The following is a 19,278-nucleotide window of genomic DNA, read 5'->3' as shown; positions in this document are numbered from 1 at the left end:
TTAAAGAGAGGTTAGAAGTAGACAGTTGGACATTGCCAGCGTTATGAGTTGGTGGGGATGGAGACAGTGAGAAAGCAAAGGTGATTAGCAGAGATGTTAGTTCGTCTATCTTCCCTGTCTGGAGGTTGAAGTCTCCGAGAAGTACAGCGGGAGGGTTTCACGGATGTGGGAGAGGAGATTATCTAATTACTCCAAGAAGTCCCCCAAGGCGCCGGGTGGACGGTAGAGAACAACAATGGTTAATTGTATAGGATGTGTTAATGTGGCGGCATGGAATTTAAAGGTGGACAGAGTGAAGTTAGGTAGCTTGAAGAGGGAAAAGCTCCAGTTGGGAGAGAGCAGGAGACCAGTGCCACCTCCTCTGCCAGAGGGTCTGGGTGTATGGGAGAAGGAATATGCTGTGGAGAGAGCTGCTGGGGTGGATGTGTTGGATGGAGTAATCCAGGTCTCCGTGAGAGCAAGGAAATCCAGAGACAGCAGGGAAACGTTGCCAGAGATGAAGTCAGCCTTAGGAACAGCTGACTGGCAGTTCCACAGGTCCCCTGAAACTAGCTGTTGGATCTCAGTGGAGCATGTGGGATAGACGAGAGCAGGCCAGTTATATCGATTAGGAGATACACGGGGCCAGTAATAATTGTGAGCAGACACATGAACAGGAATGGAGAAAATACACATGATTATGGCATGAGGGGCTAGAAAACCAAATAAAATCAAATAAAACACCAGCGATACTTAGCTCAATTAAAGTAGGATTTGCCTCCTCTTTGCCTCCCTCGTGACTCCCACAGGACTCCAATGTCTTTGTCAGTCTTACTCCCGCAGGACTCTAATGTCTTTGTCAGTCTTACTCCCGCAGGACTCCAATGTCTTTGTCAGTCTTCGTCTGGCTGACGCTGAAGCTGACGCTCCAGCAAAGAGCTACCTAAGATGGACACCTGATTGCTGAGTTCTCACAGCTCTAATTAGTTAACTCTTTTCAGCTGATGGGCGACAGCAGAGTGTCCCTGCCTAATGCAGGGTTGAGGCGCGTGACCCACTGAGACCTGTGTAACAGGTTCTGTTCAGCAGATCTGAGATTTAAAATCTCTCAAAAGCGCAGTTTTAGCTACAATAGCTACAGAACAATTATACAGAGTAGAATAAATGAAACAGAGAAGTCTATTTAAACAAGAATATAACTTACAGTGATTGCTGAGTCAATAGGTAATGTCCTCACCCGGTCATAGATGCACAGTGAGTTATTCAGATTTTAAATGCGGTATTTGAGTGATTTTTAGTTTAGGGTTGACTAAATCACGCTGTTTGCACTTCACGCAATCAGCAGAGTGTCCCTGCCTATTGTAATTTTTAACTAGCAGATGAAACAACGCCAAACATCCTGTGCCTTTGCCAACTCACTGCTTTCATTTAGACTCACATGAATACTCAGCTATTGAGCATAAATGATCAAGATCTCAGAATCTCTATTGATCCCACAAATTCAATGATACCTTCTCCTCAGCCCCTTTGCATTCTGGGAGAGGATGTGGCTGTTGTGGAGAACTACAAGTACCTGGGAGTGCACTTAGACAATGGACTGAACTGGAGGATCAACACTGTACTGTGTACAAGAAGGGGATGAGCAGACTCTATTTTCTGAGGAAGCTGAGATCCTTCCACGTGTGCAGCAAGATGCTGGAGATCTTCTAGCAGTCTGTTGTGGCCAGTGCACTCTTCTTTGCTGGGGGGGGGGGGGGGGGGCAGCATCAGAGCCGGTGACACAAGCAGAATAAAAAAAACTGATCAGGAAAGCTGGGTCTGTCATCGGCATCAAGCTGGACCCCTTTGAAGCTGTGGTGGAGAGGAGGACACTGAACAGGCTGTTGTCCATCATGGATAACCCCACCCATCCTCTCCACCTGCAGCTGGACAGTCCTTCTCCAACAGACTGCTGCAGCTCCGCTGTCACAAGGACAGACACAGGAAAACATTCCTGCCACTGCAATAACTCTGTACAATAAATCACCTCTAGCTGGTAGAGAACTCTCTGCTCCATAGTTTCTCTTGGAATAAAACCACATTGTACATTTATATAATCTGTTCAATATGTAATATTAATATTCCATCCGTCATATATTTATGTATATATATATATAATACCTTGTTATGTTGTAATGTTAAATTCAACATGTATATTTTCTACTTTCTTGTTTATTTCTAGTCTTTGAAGTTTTATTGTGCAATGCCTTGTCTTTTTATGCTGCTGCAACACAAACATTTCCCAAATTGGGATCAATAAAGTACCATCTTATCTTATGTTATCTTTTGATTCAGGATTAAACTAAATGAACACCTATCACCTGTTTAAGAGCTTTAAAGTTACAATTAAACCTGTGGGTGTGCACCTGTGTATGTGTGTGTGCGTGTGTCATTTGTGCATGTGTATATATATATATATATATATATATGCTTATATGTTGTGCTTGGAAGAGATAAGGTAAGGTAAGCTGGTGTGGAGATGATGCTGCTGGACCGGAGAAAACGCGTTCAAGTGAAAAAAGGGAAGTTATGCTCTCTGATAACTGAAGTGCTATAGAAGGGCAGGAGATATACCAGAGTCTCTGAGAAAATTGAGCTTGTAAGACTTGGCACAGAGCCAGACCTTGAAACATCCCAACAGTCTGGTCTCCTTAGTCTTGTGGGTGGCACTACTTTGCAAGCTGCCCTAATGAATACATTTATACTGCATTAATCATTGGTTAAGAACCTAGGAACAGTATTTTGTTGTAGCCTGCCCATCACCAAACGACCTGCAAGGTTAGCAACTAGCTGCTGAACATGGTGGAGTGAGAAGCAGTAGGATATTTCCCTAAGGAGCTGGTGAAGACCCAAGCTACATGTACTAAACAAGACATTTCTACTTTATGTGAATGAATAAATACATTAATGAAAGATGTTAGATTATTGTTCTATTTATGTACACAGTACAGTACACACAGTGAAATGTAGACTGTGTATTTAACTCGTTCTAGGTTAGAAGCATTGGGTATCTGTTCTCACTAGGAAATACACCAGCCCATCACCACAAAGGGAATTCTAAATGACAATGGTTATTGTCTTTTATTGTCATATGCGCAAAAGCTACACTGTTGTTGGCAATCAAAAAATGTAAGTCCCAGGCATAAAGACAGTATGAGAATAAAAAGTGTTTTAAATATTCATAGATGTAAACATGTTCTGGAAGGAACCCCAAATAAATAAAAAGTATGAACTTGAAAATGAGAAAAACATTAAACTGAGAGGGAACAACACCATTGGTGGATGCTATTACTTTTATCTTTACATAGCAAATTGCTGCCATATTATTGCACTGAAAGCAGTACATAGAACCTCCACTGGATCTACAGTAGATAAAGAGTACAGAGCTGGGTCACGAGTGTCTCCCTGCTTCCAAAGTCCCTCATACTACAAACCTACTCAATTAATCATCCAAACAGTATAGCGCCAAACATTTATAGAACATTCACATACCACCTTCTAACCAACCCTCTTTTAACCATGCTCCATTATTCAGTAGCCTAGCTTTAGCAAGTATGCACAGTGCACTTGCCACTCCACAACTCAAACTGGATGTTAGTGTGTTAATAGCCCATCTGCTGTACAGGAGCGGCTCCTTAATGACCTGTGATAGCACTCCGGTCAACTGATGGACTGCGACAAGCACTTCTGCCTGATGGCGGACAAGTGAGGGAACAAAAACAGAAGCTCTCCCTACAGGGACATCATCTAGCCTGACGGACAGGGCTGCATGCTCAAAAAGGATGCACACTGACACTGGCCATTATTATGTAACAGCACAAGCGCCTTAAAGGGAATACTACTATATTTTAACACAGAGATGCTATTTCTATGCTTTCAGAACGTTTAGCCCGTGTCAGTGCACATGTTCGAGTTTGTCCTGCCCTCTAAAGTTGGGTGATAGTGCCGCAGAGACAAAACAAAACAAAAATGAAATTGAGTGAAAATAATGAAAAGCTGTATAAAAGTGTTACTTTGAGCATTATAACAAGTAGATCAGGACTGATATCACTACTTCAAAATAAGTGTTAAAAAAAAACGCTTAGTTTGCTGGCTTGGAAAGTCGATATGGGATGATATCCTTGTTTGTGAACTAGCTGGTTGGTCGAGCTTCCTGGCTGATGCTGGGGTGATTTTTTGGTTTAACACCCCGGGGCAGGTGAAAAGTGGCAGCTGGCGACACATGGCAGACCATAGCATGTGAAGAATTAGCCAATCCAAACCGGGCACAAATGACAGATTAGATTTTCGTGTTCGAGCTCATGCCACATTAAATATTGCATAACTATAATGTATTTTGAACAAATGAACACATTCAAAAAATGTTGTCGCAAACTGAAAACCTACCTGTTTACGATGTAACAACAGTTTAGCCCTTTTGAAACGAATGCACAGGCACTTACAATGGGTTGCCTTGTTAGAAGTTGTTATCTTAATAATTGATTGCGCTTATTGTAAGTTGATTTGGATAAAAGCTCAGCTAAATGTAATGTAATGTAACCAAGCACTTTCAGATATTGCATGCCTATTTACTTTCTTTGACAGATCACCAGTAATCTGAGAGTTAGTTTCAACTGATGAATAATGCCATCAGCAGCTAGATCATTTCCTCTTTACTTTCTGTGATGAATGCGACACAGAAAAACCCTACACCTATACCATAATCACATGGTGATTATTCATTTGGTTTATACAGGCAATTCAAACACTGCAGTTTACTGATAAAATACAGAAAAGTTCCAATATTTAAAGAGGAATACCAATGCATTTCTGCTCTCAAAACCACCCCCCTTGTGTGATCACCCTATCTCTCATGAATATGAGAAACCTGAGTTCCATTGACAGAAGAGAAAAAAACAAATCACCATATTAACTAGATATGATGGTACATTTCAGACTGAGTCATTCCTACCTCCTGTGAACAGACTAAAGACCAAATAAACAGATGGATAAATGAGTGAGCATGCACATGCATGCACTCAAACAGAAAGAAGGACACGCGGAGCATTATTCATGCAGTGGGACACCCCCAAATGAATCCGTGTGTGTAAATGTCATCAGTAAATGTCAATAGCTTTTTGAGGCCTGTCCCGAGGACATGGAGCCCAGCATATGGACACAAGGATTCACACCTACCTTCATTTCCTTCTACTTCATCTATTCTTAATCTGCTTTAAAGACCTCATCTGCTCGTGTGATGAATTAAACAACACATGAGTGGGGGTCTTTTGACAAGCAGGAAGTAGAAAAGAGGACAAATATGTTCACAAGATGATTGCCATCTATTGCAATAACAGACTAAAGGAAGATGTGATGGTGTACACTTTATGTGGAAGAAGGTTATCAAACAAGTAATGATGGTAAAGGAAACGTGTTCTTAAAATGTGAGACATTTGGAGACAAACACACCGTTTCATTCATCACACCTGTTTTCAGCGAGTTTTTTTTTATAAGAGCAGGGATACATTCTGATACACTAACTGCAGCTTTAAAGGTCCCCTATCATACTGTTTTTCATCAATATATTATAGGTCTCAGATATATATAAAACATGTCTCTGAAGTGTTTGGCTCCAAATACCAAACAGATCACCCATTACAGCATCCCGTAATCCCCTCTGTTTCAAAAGTGCTGATTCTCTGTCTGTTACTTTAGATGAAAATAAGGAGCCACTCCCCACACAAGATATTTGGTCAAGAAAACCTACAATGGTGCTCTAGAGGAGATTCAGGTGATACGGTGGGGGGGGGGGGGGGGGGGGGGTGTTACCTTGGTTGGTGATTGGCTAATGGTTACACAAGCCAAAACATCGTTATGACATCATAAAGTGGCCCAATTATGATCAGCTCATTTTCAGACAGGTTTTTATATAAATGGATCAGGACAAAAAGAGAGAGAATTTTTTGTCCTGAAACTTTCAGAATCTCTTGACGCAGAGGGGACACATGTTTATGTATAAAAGAGATGAAAAAGTGGATTTTGCATAACAGGTGACATTTAACTAGTGTGAGATAAATCCTAATGTAAGATGTGGCTAAAATAGCATCTGGGTGACTCAAGTGTTTATAGGTATATCTACATATCGTTGTGTTGTCTTTACCTCAATGTAGGAAGTGAGCCTGGGGTAGACCCTGTAAGGTCCCACCACGTGAGACAGAGGGCTGCAGCAGGGGAAGCTGGTGGTCACAGCATGGCTCACTTCAGGCAGAGAGAACAGCTTGAAGCCATACTTCTCGTACATCTTCTGGAGTTCTTCATCCGGCTTCTCTTCACCCTCACACAGGACACTGCCCACCACGTAGCGACATTTCTCTGCTGGCCTCTGAGGGAACAGAGAGAGAAAATATATATATTAAACAGCAACAAATCCACTGAAAACCCTACAGAGAGTGACCTCACACCAGCAGAAACTCATACTTATTTACAACCACACAGCAAGGTTACGCCCTCTGTTGGAGAAGAAATGTAACATTTTTGACGTAGTTCTGGCCATTTAGTAGATAGTGGGGAAGAAATACAGTGAGATCCAGAGACTGCGTAGAAAACACAAAGCAATGTTACAAAAGAGCAAATGTGATGAAAGTGAGAATTTATATTTGTCTACAACAAATTACAACGTAAAAAAAACCTTGCTATGAATAATAAAGCATGCACAGACCACCAATTTGCTCTTACCTATTCCTTTATATTAAATGATTATTAAAAACAATAGTTCTTAAAGAGAAGATGGGAGCCAAGAGAAAGAGAGCTTGAGAGGATGTAATATGTGTGTCACTGGTGCAGTTAGTGCTGTATCAGCAACAAAACTGCACCTGTACGGCAGTAAAGATAGAAGTAGTTTGATTTAAACCTGCGGGGACAATGTTCCCTCTCATAGTTTTACAGTAAGCGTCACTGACCGATGGATGCCAGCCCTGGTAAACATCCCTCTCCAAATATCCAACAGCCAGGTCACATATGGGGCAGTTCAAATTGGATATGAGCTGCAAAGCCTGCAGGTCAGATGTGCCAGAAAAGGCAACCTATTTTTGTAACTATTACAAATATGAACGGTTTTATATTTTACCAGAGTCAGATGTATTTTACATGCAAAGGATTTGTGGATTTCAATTAACAAGTGTTCCTTCCCAACACACATAACGGTTGGAATGAAGAATTATTGATACATTAGAGATCCAGCTTCAAATCAGCCTCTCCGGTGGGGAGGATTGTTTGTTTTGCCTCAGGAAGCAAAATATAAGCTGATGTGGAGGTTTGGTCTCCTTCACTAAAAAACGTCTCTGCTACTGTATTGTCTCTTACTGTGCCCACATGTCTGCATGCAGAAGTGAGGGAGACAGAATTACAATCGCTGAGCTAGTTATCAGTCAGACGGAGATCTGTCGTAGAATCTCCCACTCACATGTTTGCAGACAGTTAGTCAGTCTGTAGAGCTTCAGATGGAGAAATTGTTATTTGAAGGTTTTTGTCAGTTAACAAAAAATCCCCTAGGTAGACTTTATATTTCTCACCCACCATTTTTTAGATCTTCCCGCAGTATGTTATATCTCTCTAAGAACACGTTTCCTTACTCCGTATATTTCTTCTGTAAAGTTAAATCACAATCGTGAAGCATTGGTGGCCTGGAACGCAGGATTAACACCATTTATATTAAATATGAAAACATTAACTGCCCTAATAAGCTCTTTTGAGAGTGCTGCTGGTTTCTGCTCTGTGACAGTGGCCGTCTGTGGAGGGCTGGCACTGAGGGGGGCACAGATGGGAGTCAGCAACACTCATCATCGTGTCCCTGGCGTCCTCACACAATTATCACATCTAACTGCCCCACAACCTTCTCTTCCATCTCATTTCTCACATCGGGGGTTATTTTTGACTTCATTTTGCTGCTACTACGCTGCACTCTTTCCACTGTCCTACTTTGATTGTAAAGCAGCCTTTGTGCCATAATTCAGTGTTGCTGGCTGCCAGTGAGACTCCCGGGCTGAGATAAATCTATCTGATCACCCCACCCCAACCCTCAGTGCCTCTTAATGTCCGCATCATGTGGGTAATAATATTGACTGACAGTGCCTGTTGAGCATGAGCAGATAATCTTTACCGTCACCTGACAGAGACCGTTGCCACCATGTTCAACTGTGAGTCAGAGAACACAGATCACCTGCTTCTGACAGGGAGTTATTCATTCAAGGCAACCTGTGATACACTAGATCTATTTACAATGAAGCAATGAGTCATTGAACATACAGGCATGTGACAATCAAGGTGCATCTATTTCAAGGCCTGGTCAAAATATATTGAGGAACATTTAAAAAACACATGATAGTAGAGTTAACCTTTTGTAAAAGATAACATCTGATTCAAGAAAATAATTATTGATATCTCAGCTATTAGGGCCGGGAAATGTCTTGAATCAATTAGATCGGTAGATACTTTATTTATCCCAAATTGGGAAATGATTTTGTTCCAGCAGCAGTGCCAAGCATTACACAAGTTGAACATGTTTAAAAGATCCAATTGAATACAAATATAATAAAAAATAAAAGTACCTTAGCGGCAAGTATTTAGTAAGAATACAAATTTAAATTGACACTAGCAGCAAGTATTTACAAATTCACAATAGAAAGGCATTGGATTGAATAAACATTACAATTGTGCAAATATAAATATATATATATACAAAATTATACAAATCAATATAATTATAATTCATAAGAGCCAATAGCATGTTTCTGGCGCTGCAAATCATACTGGGAGCGCGCTACGTTTTTAGTAACTTGGGAACTAGCGTCTAAAATGAGCTACTATATTGAGGTTCTTGTCCCTAAAACTTTGCCTACAGTAGTGGTGTAAAAATACAAAATGTAATGTTTCTAATAGTCTATGTTTCTAATTACCTGCAAAACTAATGAAATTCCCATTATCCTCATCTGTACTTCATGTTTCGTGCCGATTAGCAAATATTACCATCTTAAAACGTTAACCTTAGCCTGCACACATTAGCATTTAGCTCAAATCTCTGTCCTTTAAATAGTGTCTTACAAATTCTTGTTCTGACATCTATATTCATTGTTATATGTCAAATGTAGGCAAAAACCATAAACATACAATTTGATACAATGGAACATATCCATGTCTCATTTAAATGGATTTATGTGCAGGAGTTGGACTCCTCTTTCCCACATGGACACATTCGATGTATAGGCTGTCAACCAGCCTCCTGTTCAGAGTTACTCTGTGTCAACACTGGTGGTCTATGATAAGACGCAACAATAACCATTCAAACACAGGGGGGATAACAACTGTCCTCCCACAGTGATGCTTCAGTATCTTCCCATCTCCCCATCTCTCATGCTCTCCGCACTGATAGACTGCAGTGTGTTAGCCAAACCAGTAGTTCACTAATGATATCATTCAGGGCTCTAGCCATCACTCACATCCCACACAGTGGCAAGAACAAACAGCCGCTCTGACTGCATCTCATCTCTGCTTCCCTCCAGATAACACACCCCAGAGAATACAGGCAATTAGGAGAGAGAGGAACACCACTCCATGTACTTGACTCGTCGTGTCTTCCACACCAGAGTTGTTTTGTTTATGAACAAAAGAGTAGATTTTCTGTCTCTGTCCACTTTAAAAGTCAGCTGCTGCCCAAGCTGTGTTTTGGGAGACAGTGTGTGATTCTATATTTCTCAGGGAGTTGATGAAATCCAACTGTAGGTTTTGATGGGCCGGGGACAGAAGCAGAGAGTGAGATATTGGGAAGACTGAAGGTTTTACCTCGGTAACTGAACACTGACATTAAGTATCTGTACCAAGCTGCAGAAAACCAATGCAGTTAACAACGAATTCTAAACTCCACTGAAGTGAAATAAAGCCATTAGCAAGATTTACACAAATGTTGTATTTCTTCGGAATATGTCTGCAGATTTCATGTGCAGCAAACATTCATTTATTTTATTTCCCAATGCATAGCAAGCTCATTAAATCAGTAAAAAGAAATGAATTCAGCCAACTTTTCTAGAACCCATGGCCCACAGGACGCTAAGATGTGTTCTTCTCACAATTGGTGCCATTCCCATCTCTATTGGATTCCCCTAAGCCAGGTCTCTAAGGACCTGTTGGGAAAGAAAGTCATTTCAAAAGCAATTCTTAGCTTGAGGCTACAAGGGCCTTTCTTTTGATGGATGAGGGCACTCCAACAATAAAAAGGTATGGCTGACAGAGGTAATTCTTTATTAGCAGACACATAATGAGGATTTACTCCCGCCATCTTTTTTTATCTTGGCCCTGCATGTCTTTGCTTCTGGCCATCACCACTTGGGAATCATTGATTTGTGTTGGAGTGCCGGCCGCGTCCACAAATGGTCATTTCTGAAGCGTTTGCAGATTGGGGAGGACGGGGACGAACAAGGAAAGCAGCCACGACTCTGCACTAACTGTAAAGACAGGATCATAATGAGTGTATACTCTGCCTGACAGAGGTGAGGTCCATCACCATGCTCATTAAAACACAACTGCCAAGTGACTGATCAACAAATGCAAAGCTAAATTAGCAAAGTGGGGGCGATTAAAATAGAAAAAGCAAAACATTAGCTCCCTCTTTAAACAAAGCCCAAAACCTACGTGATAGCAACTGCAGCACTGCTGGGAGGCAAGACACAAGTACTTCAAATGAATAAACACATTTATCTTAATTCACTTTTTACAGGCTGTATGCTGCATTGACACATTCAATTAAGCAACTACAAAGTATCTTTGAATTTAAAACATTGTGAGCATAACATCACATGCTCTTTTTGGCAAACTGGGTTTATGCCAGAATGGAGAGGCTGTAATTGTACAAGGGTCCTTCACTGCACTGCGGTCAATACATCTGCACATTTGGAGCCTTCTACTTCGTCTTCACATCAACGTCTGCAGTGAAGCATGACAAGCAGCAAATGCAGCATTCATGAAGAACACATCAAGTTAGCAAAGGGCACATAATGACCCTAAAACGATTTCATCCACAGTCCAAATGCATCAGATACATTTATCTCACAAACAATACACATCACTGCCTTTAGTGAGGAGATCTGTTAAGCACTACACAGTATAATTGTCTTTCTGTATTTGGAGCACGGAGACAGATGGTGTTTAGGGCATTTCCGTGAACAAGCAAAGAACCTGAGACATGTGGAAGGGCAGAAGACTAAGAAAAGCAACCTCTCAACGAGATCCGTCTTTCGCCTCAGTGTTCAGAGCGATAGCCTGTCTCAGCTGACTGGAAGCCAATCGCCCTCCTACGGGCAGACGAGGAGGCAGAGACAAAGTCACCAGGAGGGAAATTGAAACTAATAGGGCTGCACAGCACTGGGACCACAGGTATGCTGTGATGGACTGATTATAGCTGAAATAATGGAGCCAAAATTGCAATGAAGCAAGAATGCTAACCAAAAAAAATGCTATTAGAGCAAACTGGATTATGCAAAATCCACTTATTCATGTCTTTTATACATACATTTTTTGGGTAACCATTAGCCAATATAACCAACCAAGGCAACACCCGCCTTATCACTGAATAAAGTGACTGTTATTTTATACATATTGATTGTTGTGTTTTTATTTAGGTCTTAATGTGTGCACATGTAAAAATGTGTCTTTGACTGTGTGTGTTATATATGCATACATATTTTTATATACATTTGTTTTTATATTCGAGATTGTGGGAAACGGTATTTCAATCTCCGTCTGTACACACAAACTGGAAGATTGACAATAAAGTTGACTTTGACTTGACCTGAATCTCCTCCTAGAGCAAAATGATAAATATCTCTCAGAGGGGCGTGGGGGAGTGGCACCTTATTTCATCTAAAGTAACAGAATCAGCATTTTTGAAACAGAGCTGAAACAGACGGGTTTATGGGATGCCACAGTGCACGATCTGTTTGGTATTTGGAGCCAAACACTTCCGAGACATGTTTTGTACATATCTGAGAACTATAATATATTGATGACAAACAGTATAATAGGGGACCGACAAAGAAAGAAAACAACCATCACATTGAATTAAATAAAAAGCCATTTAAATATGTCACTGCTAGTTATAATTCAATAAAATAAAATAAAGACATCTCCAAGACATCACTACGGCTTCCTTTGGAAAGGGTGGGGGGGGGGGGGGGGGGGCCTCAAGCACACAAATCAGATTATGTTTCCACTGCAGTGGTGAGGAGTGGGCCCTTGAGTCAGGAGCCAATGTAATTTTTTTGGGTCCCTCTCTCTTTCACCAAGCGCCGCTCTGTGCCTTAAGGCTGTTCTCGGGCTTAGCTGGTAATTACACATGGCATCCTGGGAGCTCTGGCATGTATAATTACTGGCGTGGATAAGCAGCGTGCTAGAGGCATGACTCGGTCTTCCTTCGCCACAGTCGTCGAGTTGGTTCACCACTCGTCGGCGGCCAGCTGGATATAGTGTGGCACTCCTCCAGCCAGATGTCACAGAGCAGGTAGATCCTATTCTTTAATAGGAGATTTGGATGATATCCTCCTTCTTCTGCACAGGTTTACGCCCTCCCCTACAAATGTTCAACTCTGTTTCTCCACAGCTCCGATAAATATTGGCCTGTGTAATCCAATATCTCGCGCATCATAACATGGGGTGAAAAGCCGATACATGTCGCAGGATTGATGGCACAGAGGGTTTAAAGGCATTCTTCACCATCTTGTTTCACTGACTAATCGTTGTGCATGTCAGCTTGTAGAGTAATGTCTTCCTTTCTACACAGTGGAAACAGATCAAAATGGATTCCTTAATATACACTCAACAGTTGTTTTAGGGGATACAAAAAAAGCCAATTCCTGTTTTATAGATTCTGTCTGCATTTCTCCCCTCTGGTTTTGCAGCATCTCACTCAGTGTAGAGATGTCCATAAACATTAATGAGGTGCTTTACTATAGGGAGAGCAGGCATGTCAACGGTGTTTCATAATATTGACTTGAAGACCTGTGGGACCAGACTTTAGAGTATCAGCGTATTTATTTCTCATTTTATATCCACCTTTCCACCTAATACATTTGACTGGGAGTGCTGCGATGCTCGGAGCGCCGATCTGAAATTCCGATTGATGAATTGGAGGCTCTCAAGGTGAGCCAGTCTCCTACTAATTTATACCGCTCTTCCAAGGCAGCTCCACACCTCGCCTCATCTCTCACTGCCACTCCCATGTACGTCGTCGACACATGACATTTCATTTTCTCCCGCTTGTCATGGGGAGCCACTTGTGGGTTTGTTTCAGAAGCTAAAATAAAGATGGAATTCATGAGATCAGAGGATGAACCAAAGAGCAGCTCTGGTTTAGCCTCCAAAGAAACACATCATGTTCTCAGCATCAGATGCAGACAGCAATAATGGTTAAATAAATGACCTTTTCAGATATTTACACCACCTACTTATTCTATCAAGGTAACGAAATTAGATGTATCATTGGATGCCTTACTCTGTGGTAGTTTATTTTGAAAAGATACATACACTGGCCTCTAGGGCTGTACCCGAATATTCGAATATCCGAATATTCGTTCGTTGGAGTACTATTTGGGTTTCAATTTCGTTATTCAGATATTAGTTTTGTTTGTTTGTTTTTTCCCCGTTTTATTTTCTCAAATTGAATTTATTGAAATCTCCAATATCAACGTAAGAGCTTGTTTGGGGGGTGCTAAAACTTAACCATAAACTTTATTGTTTACTTTCTCCGTCTTTATATTTAGATATTACTTTTCTCCGTTAATCTCCGTCATGGCTCTGGTTGTTTCCAAAGCAACAACAACTTCCTTTCAACAGCGCTACGCTACCTCTCCTTCGAAAATAAAAGCATGTCCATAAATAGGAAGCCAAGCCAAATTACACTTAAAGACCCTGACACACCAAGCAGTCACCAGAGAACTCCGACTGTTGTGTCGGCGTGTTCTCCTGCGTCTTGGCCATGTGTTGCACTGGAACCATGGATTTACAATAAGACTGGAACACACCGCAAAGACTTCAGCGGAGCACGTACGAACTGCACATGCGTGAGTAGCAATAACTGTCCTTACCAGCAGGCGGCGGTAGTGTGTATTCGTCATTCAAAAGAGGCAACAACCGGAAGACAGAGAAGAAGAACAGACTACATGATTTAAACCAACAACAAATAGCGTGTGCGTTCCATTTTCACTCAACATGTTGAATCGGCCGTGCGTCGGCCATGAAAGGCCAAATAAGGCGTGTCACGGCCAATGGTGCGGGACACACCAAATTGAGTTTGGGCGACAGGGCACGCTTCGTCGTCCGACTAACAAAAACGGCAGATTTTGGCCTGACACCACAGAACACGTCCCGACGGAACACGACTGTTGTGTCGCCTCACGTCTCCTGCTTCTTGGCCAACAGTCACACTGGAACACACCGCAAAGACTTTAGCCGACGGCCAAGTAGCACGTACGAACTGCGCATGCGTGAGTGGCAATAACTCTCCTTACCAGCAGGCGGCGGTAGTGTGTATTCGTCATTCAAAAGAGGCAACAACCGGAAGACAGAGAAGAAGAACAGACTCCGTGATATAAACAAACAACAAATAGCGTGTGCGTTCCATGTTCACTGTCGTCCATCAAAAACATGTCTTGTGCGGTACTGGAGCTATCAGCCATTGGAGTATTGCTTGCGGAAGACATTCTTCGTGCCTTCTTAAAGCGTTTGTTTAAATCCCTCACTTCCGTTTCGCTTCTCATGCACTGATTCGCTAGCTGAACAGCCTGGCCGGCCGATTTTGAATCGGCCATGCTTCGGCGATGAAAGGCCAAATAAGGCGTGTCACGGCCGACGGTGCGGGACACACCAAATTGAGTTTAGGCGACAGGGCACGATTCGTCGTCCGACTAACGAAAACGGCCGATTTCGGCCTGGTGTGTCAGGGCCTTAAGACATATACAACTGCAACAAAAGTAACAAACACAATGCGATATCCTTTTCAATTTCAAAGTACACAAATTGGGTTAATAACTATAAAACAACAATACTGTAGAATAACAAAATGAATGCCGTGAATACACCAAAAATACCCTTTTTGAAGCGGTTCGCTGTTGATTACTACGACACCTCCCTTAAAGTATTTTTTTTACACAACTCTGCCTTGAGTGGTTTGGTGAGTTTGAAGTGTCACTCAGTGTTGTGGGTCACTGTCCGGCTAACTGACCCCTGAGAGCCAAGCGGCTAATCTGTGGAATCCCTCAGGCATTTGTGATAATAAATCTTGGCAATTATAAGCATACATGCAAACACACACATGTATGAATGGACATAAGAGCAACTAGATATAGTGCTAATTGGTGTCACCTCAGCCGAGTGAGGTGATAACAACCTCCCACCTGTACCAGTGCAGAACATTGAAATAAAACACACGTCCATGTCTGACTTGTCAAACATAGATAAGCCTCTTTAACAGAGCATGCTGTTTTCACATCCAGTGATAGTTTTAATCTGTTTTTGCAGTTAGATTTGAAATATGCCCCTTAAACGTGGATTGTATTAAATGTTTTATGCAAGGTTAATTTCCCATTTCTGCAATTTGACTGAAATACTGAATTAATTATGAGAGACTGAGCCTCATGGAAATAAATTAAGTATAAAGATCAATGTGGTTTTGAAGACGCACCTTCCTCTCACTCAACTTAATGCCAACAGTGCCATCTAGAGTCTGAACTGCGCATTACAAAAACAGACTTGACAACATTTGCTGAAAAAAAATTAATCAATTTAGATGAGCCTTGCTCGTGGATTTAATGGAGGAATAAAGTTAGTTTTAGTGGTTTATAAATACTTCTCTGTAACTTCTAAATGTATTAAAAAGCCAGTACCACTTTAAGGAATCTTATTATGGCTATGTATCTCCGTGCTTCAGCTGATAGAGACCCTATTCATTCCTCAATAGAGAATTTAAAGCAGCCTGCTCTCTGCAATGCATGGGATATTCCATTTATTGCACAACAATTTACATTATCATTCAACCCGGCCCTAACAACTGTGGATAGACACACAAAACACACGCACACAATACCTTTGAAGAATTAAAGGCACAGTAGCATAGTTAGGAGAGTTCATTTAAAGGCCACCTTAAGTATTGAGGTCAAATATAAACACAGTAAGTTCCAAAGTACGCTGTAAATTATGCAAAGGAAAGTTGACCCTTTCATTTTCTCAGTATTCACATTTGATCAAAAATGATATCCAATTTAGCCTCTCTCATTGAGTGTATTCATGTGGCTGGTGGCGAGTAATGAGACCCTTGGTCTTTGTAAACAAAGAAGGTCATCTCATTCCCATGTCAGGACACTAATATTGACAACAGCAAACATGAAATCCTTTCTTTTCGTTATTAAAAATGTAGAAATGTTTGTCTTAGCGACTATCTGAGACAAAGCTTTAATTGACCATTTAAAACTAGGGCTCCTTAACTTTGAATCACTTCAGCTAATGACAACATGTTGATTCTTAATTTATTTCATTGATGTGACGTCTAAACTCCCCAAGGAATTCCAGAGAGATCCATACATGTTGAGAGATTATCTCAAAATGGATACAGACCCCATGAACAGTCATCAGATCCATACAGAATCATCCTATAATGGTCTAGACTCTCCACACAACCTGAATGCAGAACATAATTAAGCTTCCTGCAGGAGCTTTCCACTGGTCTGACTCACAGTCATGGTTTCCACTAAAAGCCTTTACTTAAAAAAGGACAGCTGGCTACAGAAAACCTGGCAGGGGTAAGCAGAAAGACAAACACTAAGCGCTGCCAGTGTGGCACCTTCTTTAATCCACAAATGATCAAATGAAAGCAGTAACCGCAAGACACAATTGAGCTAAAAATACTCACTAACTTTAGTCTGTGCCCCCTGTCAACTACTCAGACTAAGTTACTTTGCACGTTTGGCTGATGAGCAAATAGCTGCTCTGTTGCCACATTCACGTCAAACGGCTCAACCCACCAAACCACAAAAAAACTCAGCACTCAAATGTCACCAGAATGGACACAATACAAGATAAGCTAAGAGCAAACCAGATTTACTATAAATAGGTTGTTTTGCCTTTGTGAATTTGTATCTGATGTGTACTCTACCCGCATCAGTTGGGAGTCCAATAAACACTCCTGTCTAACAAGCAGCTGTTGTGCAGACATTTCTTGTTTACTAAAAACACAACTCGTGATTCAAGAGAAAAAGAAAGTATGAGACAAATCAGCCATGGAAATCCTCAATCATTCCATATTAGTTTTGGATTAGGATCATCTTCGGAGTGACTCAGGGAGATCCATTGATTTTGGTGTCTGGCTTGTGACTGTATAACCATTCAGACTAAACCTAAAAAGTGTAAAGACAGGTGTATAAGCTCTCTCCAGACACATGTGAAGAAGGTGTGTTTGCATTCCTAGTTTAAAGTCTGGTTACCATTTTTGAGTCAGAGGACAAAAAAAAGACTGAAGCACCCTGGAGCCACATATGTGAAGGGAAAAAGTATCAACAGTGCAACGTGGCATGGGTCAGCTGACTGGTTTCATCATCCAGGCTCACTTCTTTAAAAAGGGAGCTTGTACATTTAACTCCTGCAGCCATACATGCTGAGTTACAGTGAATTACATTAAGTCATGATGCACATTATACCTCCGTGTCAAATCTCCAGGACATTCAGACATTACCATTTCTAATGAGATAGACAATTTCATTATTCATTCATCTGAACAAAATATAAAGCTTATTACACTTTTAGAGATGAATAGATACATTGGTGGACATAAGGTTCAAAAGCAACCATTTTGATAACTGCTTAAGTACATTTTAAAGCAAAGAAAACAAGTGCTGGTTCTAGCTTTTTAAATATGACAATTTGATATTTTTCTTTGTCACATATAAAACATGGGAAGTAAATCCGGGTTTTGGACTGTTGGCTAATTAAATAAGCTATTTAAGGATGCTAACTTGGCCTCTGGGATTCAAGCCCCATTTACATTACACAATCAAATCTCAGGGACTTTAGGCCAGGACAGTTCCTGAGTATACTAAACAATCTCAACTCTTACATAATATCCAACCATTTCTGTGACCTTTAAGACTGGCCAGGTCAAGTGAGGCATATCTCATTGTCTCCAACATCTTATCAGGAAACAAGGTACACAGTGCTTTGTGGTTATGTCATGAGGTCAAGTGTAAACCACAGATAAGTTGCTGTGGTGTAAGACTACAGGGGCTGGGGTCTCACCTGTTTGGGGTCATCGTAGAAGACCCCCACGGTGCTCAGCTTCGGCCCAATGCTGCAGCACTCGGTGTAGGCTGCACCGCAGTCCTTGTATGATCCCTCGTTGAACTTATAAGCAATAGTAACATTTTTGACAGGAGGTGGCCCAGTCTTTATAATCACATCACACAGTAGTCCGGAGTAAACGATTAAGGCACCAATTGTCCCAATCAAACACACCAGGAGCACGACTAACAGGACCACCAGAATGAAATCAGACATCGTCTCTTCTCAAAGCGGTACAGCTGCAGCCGGGCAATTAGCACGAATATCTTCTCCTCCCGGGTAAAAACACCGAGACTGGGGTCCAGTAGCTTCAAACAATAACTCAAGAACCGTGGCTACAAAAGAGACGGTGTTAAATGTGTGTTTCTAGGACACAATAACCGAAAACGAAAGGGGTAAATGCGTCCAAGTTGACAAGAAAGACTGTTTGTTTATGGTATTTCCCCCAAACACTGAACATGCTTCCCGGATATACTATTCTTGTTTACAGAGAGGGGTGACGTAAATGTATTTTTGTTGAACGATTATTTTCTACGGATAAATCATACTTGAGAAATATATCGGCATAATATTTAATAGATATAATCATTAGACATCACTTTTTTTGTTTAATTTAAAATTAAGTTATTCACCATAGAACACACATTCATGCATATAATCCCCCCTTTTCACAACCATGGGTTGACCCAAGAGCTGTGCAGAAAGCTGATAGAGTGCTTGTTAAAGTGATCTTCTGTGTTTTCAGTCAAATATGTAGTTCTTTCACTGATTCCCATGCAGGATGTTGGTGCTATCAATGCTAAATTTAGGGTATATAGTTTGGAGGTTTTGTTCAACCAGTATTGTAAAGTCCTGCTGACATGAAGTTCACCAAACTATGTAATAATAACATAATATGAATCGAAATACAAA

The 19,278-nt window shown here is 41.2% G+C and overlaps 1 protein-coding gene across 1 annotated transcript in view; it reads right to left on the bottom strand.

Moving 5' to 3' along the window:
* tex264a (testis expressed 264, ER-phagy receptor a) overlaps window positions 1-18,825 on the bottom strand; it is a 77,146-nt gene extending 58,321 nt beyond the window's left edge. Inside the window, exons 1-2 of the mRNA XM_079680124.1 lie at window positions 18,325-18,825; window positions 6,158-6,379 (exon numbers count right to left, since the gene is read on the bottom strand). Of these exons, the coding sequence (XP_079536250.1) occupies window positions 6,158-6,379; window positions 18,325-18,582 (480 nt within the window). The 5' untranslated portion in view covers window positions 18,583-18,825. The remainder of the gene's footprint in view (window positions 1-6,157; window positions 6,380-18,324) is intronic.
* Between the last annotated feature and the right edge of the window lie 453 nt (window positions 18,826-19,278).

This window comes from Notothenia rossii, assembly GCF_949606895.1.
Source record: "Notothenia rossii genome assembly, chromosome: 5".
In the NCBI taxonomy this organism is placed as follows: domain Eukaryota; kingdom Metazoa; phylum Chordata; class Actinopteri; order Perciformes; family Nototheniidae; genus Notothenia; species Notothenia rossii.
The sequence above is the reverse complement of the archived record's forward strand: the minus strand, read 5'-3'. Positions and strand labels throughout refer to the sequence as shown.